Source organism: Pseudochaenichthys georgianus, chromosome 1, assembly GCF_902827115.2.
Source record: "Pseudochaenichthys georgianus chromosome 1, fPseGeo1.2, whole genome shotgun sequence".
Taxonomy (NCBI): domain Eukaryota; kingdom Metazoa; phylum Chordata; class Actinopteri; order Perciformes; family Channichthyidae; genus Pseudochaenichthys; species Pseudochaenichthys georgianus.
In genome coordinates this window covers 22,732,650-22,744,457 of record NC_047503.1, presented here as the reverse complement: position 1 = coordinate 22,744,457, position 11,808 = coordinate 22,732,650, and the positions used below count along the sequence as shown (strand labels likewise).

The 11,808-nt window shown below is 38.2% G+C and overlaps 1 protein-coding gene across 1 annotated transcript; it reads right to left on the bottom strand.

Annotated features, from left to right (window-relative positions):
- Window positions 1-3,059: 3,059 nt before the first annotated feature.
- scpp7 (secretory calcium-binding phosphoprotein 7) lies at window positions 3,060-5,160 on the bottom strand. The gene is made up of 9 exons (XM_034077738.1): window positions 5,130-5,160; window positions 4,955-5,020; window positions 4,605-4,649; window positions 4,364-4,411; window positions 4,232-4,273; window positions 4,038-4,097; window positions 3,790-3,948; window positions 3,485-3,537; window positions 3,060-3,293 (listed from the first exon to the last, which is right to left on the bottom strand). The coding sequence occupies exons 2-8, from the start codon at window positions 5,006-5,008 to the stop codon at window positions 3,490-3,492; spliced, it is 456 nt and encodes a 151-aa protein (XP_033933629.1). The 5' UTR covers window positions 5,009-5,020; window positions 5,130-5,160; the 3' UTR covers window positions 3,060-3,293; window positions 3,485-3,489.
- Window positions 5,161-11,808: the final 6,648 nt, after the last annotated feature.

Below are 11,808 nucleotides of genomic sequence, written 5' to 3'. Positions count from 1 at the left end.
CAGCTTTGTAAACCAGCCGCAATTGTTCATTAAGGAATTAGCTGACCAATATAAAATAATTCTGCAAAAGCAAACTTTTGATAATTTTAGGTAAGTTGTTGCTGCTTTTATCTGTTGTACATCATTGAACACTGATTTGGTTTTTGGACTGTCAGGACAAAAGCAAAGTGTTCTTTTCTACAGTCATTTATATGATTATTTATCAAATATCAGCAGGTTGACCACATAAACACATACAAATAATGATACCAGTTAAAAATGCTTTGAATGAAAACAAACAGAAAAGGATATTGCATGAAAACTTAGAATTTATTCTTAAGGAAAATGACATTTGAGAAATATCAAATGAGTTAATAAACATTTGCAGTACATGTGTCACACACTGTGGAAATACAAGGTACAAGGTTACACAGTACTTCATAACTCTATCAAAGTTTAAATAAATGAAGACTATTTGACTATCCTAAAACGTGGCTATTTGATTATGATCATGTTGCAGAACCAAATTCAATCATTTAAAGTAGTTGTGTCTGAATGTAAACAAAGAATAAATGGTCTTGCAATCCTTCTGATCTTCTCATCGACTTCAAACATTAATTGGCATCTGCAAAGAAAAATGTAACAATTAAAACCAAATTGTAATCATTTCATAAATTCTCAATATATGACAACATTCTTCATGTATTCATAATTTTTTCAATACTTCTGTTTATCAGCAGTACAAAAACGTTAATGCATTTAAAGTAACATATAGATTGATGAGTAGGCTACCTTGTTTGTCTGCGTGGGCTGGTCCTGCTGGAGAGTCTGCAGGGGATCCTGGGATTGGAGAGCATTGAATCCAGTATCGAAGGTAGGAATCTGAGAAAAGAAATGTAAAACCTCAGGAGTGAAGAAATGCTCAGTTGTACCATATTTATACTTTAGATTTTTTTAACCCTCACATTTGGGATTTGTTGGGGAATATTTTGAAGGGGGAAGTCAAATGGCAGCCCCTGTGAAAAAAAACAAAAACAAAGTGGTTGGTCATATTTATATGATAAATATAAAAGTCATAATTGAATAAACAATCCTCACATGTGGCATCTGAGGGGCGTTTGTCATAGGAGGGATGTTTGTCATTATCTGAAATAAAAGCAAATACCTTCATTTAGTTTAGTTTTATTTTATATTCTAAATCATATTAAAGTTAAATTGTTTACCCTTTGCTGGGAGAAGTCGTATGGGTAGTACTGCAAATGAAAAAAAACACAAAAAGCAGAAAAATATCACTAAGAATTGCGCCAACAAGTAGTTTACTCTATCTATTATCATAACTAAAGTATTTTAAGTGTCAAAAGTGACTTTAATTTTGAATGGGGAAACACAACAACACTTACTACTTCCACGCTCTGTCTGCCAGGTGGCTGAGGAATGGATATTTTCATGAAACCATGGGATGCAAAGGGCTGCAAAAAGAGAGAAAGAAAATTGGTTAGCAATTGTGGAAATGTTTATCCAATTTGTATGAGAAGAGGCTTCTGTAAAGTGGGCCTACCTGTGCAGGGTTGGACCCACCGGCACCACCAGCAAAGCTATGAGGATAAATCTTAGGAAAAAAACACAAGTGCAACATTAGAATTTGTACATGAGTACAGACTGCCAAAAATAAATCTCTCAATAGAAAGCCTGCATATAAAATAAGTTCTCACCAATTCCACGCTGTAGGCACCAGCTGCCCCGGGTTGTGGCAGAGATGGAATTGCGAAGGGATTTCTCGCCTGAATGTGAAATTTAGATGGAACAATTTCAGTTTACAGTGAACTCTACATAGCAATATTTCAGCTGTGTCTCATATGTGAGCCTTTATTCAGTAGTATGTTTACATTTTTACAAACAAACAACTTTTGAAAGACTTAAACACCCCACAATAATTACCTGTGAGGGTGCTACCTGTGGCCTGGAACCCGCATATTGAGGCAGGTAATGAAAGATGGACTGAAAAGCAAGAGAAAAACAGAAATAGTTATATTAAAAAAACTTCATAAACCTGCCAGGATTGAGAAAAAACAACCTTTGTTTATTAAAACTTACAGGAGCAGCTGAGGCGCTGGCCAGACAGAGGCACAGGATGATCAATTTCATTTTGCAAATTGTTGAAGTCCTGCAGATACAAATCATCACATTAGTAAAAATCTATTTCGACCTGAATGGTTGGTGGTCATTATAAAAGTATGCATTAACTTGTGTAGAAATTCTTCATAACTCACCTTCTGGAATAGAAGACTGTAGGAGATGATGACTGTCGATGTTGGAGATGATTCCAGTTGATCGTATCTTCTGCAGAGTTACTTCGTCTTTTATAGGGTGCCAGCTCACCTGAGAGCCAATCAGAGTCTAGTGATGTGAGCTAATGAGTAGGTGCAGTGCAGGTGTCTAGTCCTCAGCTTTACTAAATGACCGGTGGTCAAATCCACCTTCTGTGTAATAGCTGACTCTGCTTGATTACACTGTCTAGAGAAGTGCACACCTTCATCCTGCCTGCTCATCATTCTGCCACCACAACCTTACTGGTTCTGTATAACTGCAGCTTTGTGGCATATCTGATACTGCAACATTATGTATATTATGTATGTGAATCTAAAACTAAATGTAATAGTAATGGTTTTCTAGTTGCTTGCATGTTAATTGTGTTTCAAAAAAAGAGCAGAGCAAAACAGCCTTACAGACAAGTCTATTCAAGCAACTGCAGCGGAAAAAATGAACGTTTGCTCATATATATATTCTTCTGTGAATATTTACAGTAAACAATATGATAAATATAGGTTCGCTATGTTTTAGCAGTCTTCATATGTCAGTGTGTGACCTTGAGTAACATTACCTAAATGAACACGGTAATAATCTCATTACAAACACTAAATGTGATTCAAAATGTACTTATCTTTTGCTATTATATTCAATGTCTGTGGATTGTGCACTTAAGTTTGTTTTATTAGTGAAATGTAATGTAAAAAGTAGTATAAAGCAAAGAACTCCAGGAATGGATGAGTTGTTTTTTATTTGATACAAACATGCAGGACTCAAAACTGGGATAAAAAACACACTCATCTTCATTTAGCAACATTCATAATACGATTCACAGCCCCTTTTTCTGCTTTTAATTCACAGACAAGCATTGCACCATGTGCAGGGAGCCATTTAGTACCTAAGAAATAGGAACACTATTTTCTTCTCAAAAACCTTTCATGTTTCATATTTTGAAAAACAGCAGTGGCTGGTCATCTTCACTGTGGTGGTCTTGTTTTATTCATCTCCTAAAGTGGGAAGGAGAGCAAAAACACTGTAACTGTTCTTGTTTACACAAAACATTTTCACTTAAAGAAAGAAAATATATGTAATGTTTTGTTTCAAACTTTAAAACCTAAAAGTCTGGATTATGCATGTGCCTTCTATACATGTCAATTATTTTTTTGTGTGTATGTGTACACATCCGGCTCCTACCTACTCGGTTTAGTCATCATCCTCATCATCATCATCATCGCTGCTGGGTTCGGCAGCCTGAAATGACAGAGACTTGTGAGGAGCCAGTCAGGAGTGAGGATCTTTTGCTGATGGGTTGATATTTTTCTACACCTCAGCCAAAATAGTTGTAAGTGTGTCACTCTGACGCAATACTAATTTACTAGAATGAACCTGTTGCATTACCACTGCAATTCAATTCAGTTTCCTGCAAGCACTTAATGAACATTGCAATCAATCAATCAATCAATCCAATAAACCAAAATCGGCCAAAATAAAAATATAACTTACTGGTTTACTAGCAGCAACGATGCGTTGAACAGGGGCAGCTGGAACTGCAGGAGCTGCAGGAACAACAGGGGCCACAGGGGCCACAGGGGCCACAGGTACAACAGGGGCAGCAGGAACAACAGGAGCAGGTTTTGGTGGGTCAAAACCGAAAGGGTAGTACTGGACGACATTAAAAAGAGAAGATATCATCAGTTCAATAAAATGTTACAAATCTTCAATCAGAGGAATGCAAATCTGCAGGCACTTACCACTTCTCTAGTGCCTTTAACGTTCGGCCAGGAGACGTCTTGCTTAATGAAGCCACGGCCCTTTCAATGACACACATTCAGGCACACATTAATATTGTTGGACTACATGTTTTTAGGCTTTGATTGTTTTTGGTTTAAGCATCTATTAAGTACTTTATCCATAGAGACAATTCAGGATTTACTATTGTACTCACAAGTCCTGCAATAGGCCTTCCTTTGGCATCAACCGGGAGCAGCTGGAAAATAAACAACCCAGATTATTATCATAGAATAAGTGTTATTTTTTTAAATAATAATTAAAGATATTCTAAAGAATAAATACTTACAACGTCCAGTGTATCAGCTGGGGCTCCAGCAGGAATAAGATGCTCTGCCTGAAAAGGAAAATAATATAATTTGTAACCTTAAGTTCGAGAGAAATAGCAGAAAACTACAAGTAAAAGAGACACCAGCAGGCTCGACTATAGAGAGACTCAGTGGTAAACATATAATAGCAGACCTGTGTTATTCAGTTTCAAAATGTGACTTTTACTGTGGTTTGTGTGTCACAGCTGTGTCTCAGTGTACCTGAGCCGGAGCGTGAACGATGTCAAACTCCATGTACATCTGCTGCTGTAAAGAAGAGAAGATAACACTGCAGTGTCAAGGCAATGCAAGTGAGTGTAAACTCAATAATTCAGACAAATATGAATTGCTAAATGTTGTATTTTCACTGTTAGTATTTTTACATTGTCTATGACCATCAGGCAGAAGTTGCACAGAAATCCAAGCCAAAATCAATCTGCTGATTATGTTTATTATCTGCTTTTATAATGTGCTGAATATGGAGCTCCAAAACAGCTACTTAGACTAGACAGAACAAAAACATTCATAAAAGAGAGAAATAATATTTTAGGAAGTGAAGGTTTTTTTCTTACAGGGGCGCAGACTGCCATCCCAAGGATGCAGGCAGCAAGCAAGAACAATTTCATGTTGTAATCCAGCTGCCAAAAAGATGTTTGAGTTATCAGATCTGAAAATATTCATTCATTTGAAAGAGCATCTAAACAAATGTTCAAATACATGTTATATGCTGTCAGTTGTATTCATTACCTTTCCTTTCTGGCAATACACGGGTACTGAAGGATTGTTGAGGAGGGATGTGTTCTCTGCAGAGAGATTTACTCCTATTTATTAGCTGTGGACACACAAACCCATGACAGGTTTTGGTAACAAGCCAAGGAATTTTATTTTCATTTGACAAAATTGGCCGTTATAACTGTGTGAGAAATGTCTTGACAGATTTTTGGCATGAAACGCACATCCATCACATTTTATCCCTCATTGATGCCATCAGGCGAACCCTTCCAACATCCTTTACACCCAAAGCCCAAAGGGGATCAAGGCTATATAGATGATACATTGATGCTTTTGAACAATATGCTGTAGCTGTAGTACCTATATATTATATATATTAAGTGGTTATTCTAAAACAGCACATCTTATTGTACACTTCTACCTCTTATACTAGATAACATAGCTGATTATGATTTGAAGATTAATATTATATTGCAGTTGTACCTTTTTTTATTCCTTCATGACAATCAAAACATGTTTGCAGCCTATTAAGACTTTCTAATGTTGACTCAAACTCGCTCAACTTTTGTTAAATGCAGACTGGTAAACATTTGTGGTTTCATTTATTTGCCTATGGGTAGAAGCTGTCACATGGCAACCATAGACTGTGAAGGCAACCTTACATCATGGTGTTACTGGGCAGAATAAAACACTGTGCTGTATACTTAAATAGGAGAAGTTACGACACTACTGAATTTGTAGGAACGACTCCAACTTTATTGAACACAATTAAAATGTAAAGACCAAACAGGGCAGTGTGCTTTGCTGGAGGGCATTTTTCAACATTATGATACAAACAAGATTGGGGTGTTGCAAGATTGGGGTGTACTGTAGCTGAGAAAATCAGTCTGAGCCAAGAAAGTCAAATTGCATGTGCATGTGCATGGTGTCACAATATATATTGTGTTTTCAGTGATTGTAAGGGACCAACAAAATCAGGTTAAAATGACTGTTATTTGACAAAAATCATCAAAACACATAGACCCAGGTTTAAACAATTCAGATTGAAACTTTATTATTGTAATAATGGGGCTGCATTGTCAGACAAGGTTTCCCTGAGTGGGTTGGAGTTTGGCTTGAACAGATGTTTGGACAGTTGCTGATTGCTGCGCTGTTCTCTCCAAACCCACAGGTATCAAGTTAGTGTTTGGCTCAGACCTGGCCAGCCCCCCTGTCTGTGGGACTCCAGCCGAGGTCCCAGCTGTTGGCACCATGCCTTGCTTCTCTTGGTTTGCGAGCCCAGCGGCCTGGCTCACAGGCAGAATGGCTCCAGCAGGCAAGTTTTTAAGCACATTGGTCAGGTACATGGCCAGCTGGCCCATTTCAACTGCCATCTGAAATACGGATGAAAAGAGATATACTGTAAGGGGCCAGGGAGAGGGAACAATGTGATCATCAAGGGGATCACTGGGTTCACTGAGCAGATTGTTTGAACAGGCTGACAGACAGATACAATCTTGGATGTGTTACCTGGAGTTCTTCTGAGCTCAAACTGCCAAGGGTAGGACTCTAGTAAAGAATGACAATGTAAAATAAACATAATCATAAATAAGAAATATAAACCTGACTGTGATAATGACTCTATCTGAGTTTACATTTTGCATTGTATATTTACCTTGGATTGCTGGAGCATGTATACAATTTGGGGATTCTGTAGAAGAAAATCAGAAAGTCTGAGCATAATGCAGGATTTATTGTCCCTTAAATTTTGCCATATTAATGTTGAATATGATCTATTTTTAATGATATAATCACTGCTGTCAGACTTAAATTTAGGAAAGGTAAACACGCCTGTTGTTGCTGCAGCACGGGTTGAACTGCACCTGAAGGAGCAGGACCAGTAAGAGTTTCTGCAGGTAACACAGGACTGTTCGGAGGTGAATTTGCTGGATTTTGTGAAAGGGTTGGTTCAACAATCATCGGGTATCCATATGGGGAGAACTTGAAGACAGAAAAATTACATTTATATGTCAATACTTGTCAACTGTTTCTGTACAGAGACAGGAGAGCACTTGTCTCTTAATCGAAACATCAGACAATTAGATACAAAGTATTACAATTACATCACTTGTGCACAAAAAAATCAAAACAGCATCCAACTTTCCATCATACAATCTTATATAAAGTGACAGATGTCTATATTTCCATACCACTTTCTGTTAGTACAGGTTCAGGTTTCCCATACAATAGATGTTGACAGCTTAAAACTTGTGCTGTTAAAAAAGTTGAAGACCCCCCAGGTGATATCTCTCAAGCTGGGTGGTTGGAAAATATTATTGCATCTGCAGTGTACAGTTCTTTGTAGTTCAGTACAGAGCAGTACATGCTGTTCTTTTTGCAATGCATAGACAGATTGATAAGATAAGATAGCACATGTTTAATATCTCACCATTTGGTTCCTATAGGCAGATGAGAGAAGAGGGAAGTAACTATATGGAGGATAAACCTGTAAAAAACACTCAAAATGAGTTTCATTCTTGTATGAATGGTATTTATTTTTGATATAGCGTACAATAAATACATTGTTTGTTTGTTGTAAATGTTCCACCCAAAATATTTGTTCTCTTTATGTCCTACCAGAGGCTGCTGTCTGTGTGTCGGCTGGTTAGCAGGCTGAGATCCGTAGACGTTAGGCTGCAGAGGGATAATCATTGGACTGCCCCCTAGTGGAGGCCAGGTGTAGTGTTGTGCTGGAAGCATGAACTGGGGGAAAACCTGGGGGAAAACCTGGGGACCCGACTGCCAGGTGACCCCCTGCTGCTGGGTGACCCCCGCCTGCTGGATGACCCCAGCCTCCTCCGGTTGCTCCGTATTAGGGGAAAGTGGTGAAAGTGTCTGAGCGTCAAGTAGCTGGTTTGAGAGTTCAGCAACTCTTTGAGCTTGAGTGGGTTTTCCTTGTAAAAGCAGGGGAGGAAGGACAATTGGACGAACCTGAAAATATAGTACAATTTAAAATCCTCCTAGAATTATAATTTCCACAATCAATTTCACATAATGAGAGTCAAATGTTCAAACTCAGAAACAATAAATAAATGTAGGAGCCAATAAATGAGCCTACTTACCGGTACTGCAGACACCATCTGGGTAACACATGAAAAAACTATTAAGATAATCATTTCCAAATATAAATAGTTCCCACAAGACCAATGAAAGATGTGAGGGATGTCCACTTAGAGCTGGTAGAGTAAATTACATGAAACCCTATGGTAAGGGGCCTTGACTTATGCACTACTCACAGAGAGAAACAACCAATCACAAGACAGCTAAAACAGACATATTCAACCTAATCTTCTGGTGTGGATGAAGCAATGGGGTGAAGTCAAAGAAAATCCATTGAATGCCAGTTTTACTTCAATTATGATGCTGTAATGTCTACAAAAATGAACAAACAAACCATTAAGAACCTAGGGCTTGTGGTTTTCCTTTTACCATCTGTGGGTGCAAGTGATGTGTCAGTGTTTCACTGATGTAATTATGGTCAAACAAAAAAATGTGCGACGAAAGGGGGAAAAAAAAGAAATATACAATTTGTAGAAAAGACCTTTGTCTGACATCAAATTCATAAAATAAACCATCATTCAATTCCAGACCACAAGTTGAGACAAGCAATCAAAAGGGAAGCCAGGACCTACAAAGATGAAGGTCCATCACTGAAACCTTTCTCTACTGACTGTGCAGAAATTCAAAATGTTTAATTTACACCTGTGTGTGATTGAGACAAAATGTAGTCAGACACAATGAAGATTGGGCAAAGCTATGCGGTTTTCACTAAGTGGTGTGTATGAAAATGTACTGTATGTCTTTTTAGCTTGGCACTGTCAGACATTGCAAGTATACAAAAGTGCACAAGGGGGCAGAGTAAAGCTGGAGTTATTTTTCTAATTCAAGAATCTAAATGTAATCCAGGAATAGCTGTGCATAATGTAACAGCTAATGGTTTCATTGTGGACAAGGTACCTTGTCATGTACATAGTATGTATGAAGTTACGTGTTCCCACCCCAGCATGCACAGTGAAGCAAGGTGACACCCTGGACAAGTAACCAGTATGTACATGGTCAACAGTAATAAGCAGATGCACACTCACTGTTGTTCAGAGCTTTTAGTATAAAACCCACAATATGTCTTTGCCAATTGAGCAATCTGATAACCTGCATCTGATTGTAAAGTAAAGACTTAGAAAAACATGAGGATAAGAATAAAAGTAAAAAAGCAACCTCTGTATTTTAAAATGACATTTTATTTTTCAAAACCCCCAACAAATACAAATAATAGAATGTGCAAAAATCATTATTCAGTGCTTGATTTTGTATTGTATTGATGTACACAAACCTTGACCTGTAATTTGGCTGGTTTATATAATTTAATAAACACGATTACATTCATAAAGAGCAGCTCTGAAAAACCCACCATTTTGGCACAAACCATGAAAAGACATTATATAATGTGCTTTAATACAATAATAAAATGTATATTTGTGAGAATGATAATGCAGGGGTACAGTAAAGTCTCTGTGATTAAATACAGTACAGTGTGATGATGAATGAGTCGAGTCATGATAAAAGTAGGCTACAGAGTGACAGACTTCCCAGATGAAGTCAGGTATTAAAGGCTCAACGCTCATCCCTTTCTTAAGCTGTGTTGATCCAGGGATGGTGATGTGTGTGCCCACTGAGAGTGTTTCACACCAGTGTGACATCAGCATCCACCCTGAGGTGTCTCCATCGCCGTCCAAGACCAACCTCCAACAAAATGAATAATTAAACCCCAACAAAGTAAATGTTTCACTTTTTACACATTTTAAATCACAATATATCAGTACATTCTTAAAGTTGTCCTATGGAGTGTGGCATAAGAAAATGCTATTTCAAATGATATGAACATTGACAAAGGAGTGAAAAGAAAATACACATAAAAAGGTTGCTGAACCAATACTGAAACTTGCCAACAAAAAATAAGTTCACAAAATCTGGGTTCACACATTAAACACAATCTGTTATTCCTGCCCAGATCAGTACAGTTCAATCGTTGTCTCCTCGTTGGCCCTTGGTGGTGAGATCAGCTGTGGTCGTGGTGGGCCGGGTGGTCGTGGTAGGATTTTGTGTTGTGGTTGGGTTGGGTGTCGGTGCTGGAGGAGGGGGGGGTACAGGAGCTGGTGGAAGCGGCCACAGACCAGGAAATGGCCAGAATGGAAACGAAGGCCAGGGACGATTGTAATTCTGCAGCAAGATCAAACAAACACAGTGATATATTTTTTGAAATGAATAAATGTTTCGCTAAAGTTTCACTATAGTTAAAAAGAGATGGGGTTGATTGGATTCTTACCTCATCGCTGTCAGACTCACTGCTGTAGTGATGAGAATTCGAGCTACTGTCGTCTGAATCACTGCTATGATAATGACAATCCTGCAAAATACATTCAATTATGAACTGCTTTGTTTTTCTGTTAACCAAAGAAATTACAACCTCCTGGGAGAATAATTGTTTCGTACTTACAGCAACAGGGAAATTGATGAAGAAGAAAATCAGAAGAAGAAAAAACATCATGTTGCACTTCATGCTGTAATTTTAATCCCTTGAGAGTTAGAGCTGCCTGTGTGCCAGAGTGTGAGTGTGAGCAGCTAAATAATGATTAAAATATGAAGCCTGTGTTCCCTGTGTCTACACTGGTCCCTGAAGGGAGCTCCATTAGCTTTTAAACAGTTTTGGTGTGTCCCCAATGCTCTCGTACTTTTAAGGTGTGTTACTTCATGTCAGATGTGGTCGCTGTCATGGCAGCCTCCGGACACAAAACCACAATAGGCGTGAACACAATTTCATTACCAGACTTTGTTTGTGTAACATTAAAGGGCCACATCCTGTTGATAATCTTTACAGAAATTGGGTTTGGTGCGCTCAATTAACCACCAAACCCAAATGTGTACAGCGGATCTCAAACACACACACACACACACACACACACACACACAACACACACACACACACACACACACACACACACACACACACACACACACACACACACACCACACACACACACCACACACACACACACACACACACACACAGACACACACACACACACACACACACACACACACACCACACACACACACACACACACACACACACACACACACACACACACACACACACACACACACATACACACACAAACACACAAGCTTTATTTCCACCTGCAAAACAATACTTGCTCAATCCTTTTCCAAATACTATAATCATCTTGTTTACTCATGGTGGACCTCTTTCATTTCATCTTGAGTAGTAATTACATTTTATAACCTGTTGCAAGTGTACAACAGAGATAAATATTTTCCCAAGGATTGGCAAAAGTGTAACAACCAACATTGATATTTAGACTATATGCTTCACAGACCATTGGTTCCATAATCAGGCTCAGTGTTGTTGTTTTTTGTTTTTCTAAATAATTAACATATATTTTATATTCTCTTTGTCTTTTCTGATTAGGCAACCAGGGAAAAATATTGTCCTAAAGAAGTACAGGCTACAAAATGAACACTGTTAGATTCTAAGGACTCAAACAATGCTTCCTGTGCAAAAGTTGTTATTGTGTGACACAACCCAGTCTCACGGCATTTCGTGTTCACCAACACGATTTTTAATCTATTGATTCGT

Coding starts and splice junctions, on each gene's coding strand:
- scpp7 (XM_034077738.1), bottom strand. CDS start 5,008: ATGAAATTGTTCTTGCTTGCTGCCTGCATCCTTGGGATGGCAGTCTGC. Junction 3,949..4,037: donor TTAAAGGCACTAGAGAAGTG/GTAAGTGCCTGC, acceptor AATGTCGTCCAG/TACTACCCTTTCGGTTTTGA. Junction 3,538..3,789: donor TCGTTGCTGCTAGTAAACCA/GTAAGTTATATT, acceptor CTGTCATTTCAG/GCTGCCGAACCCAGCAGCGA.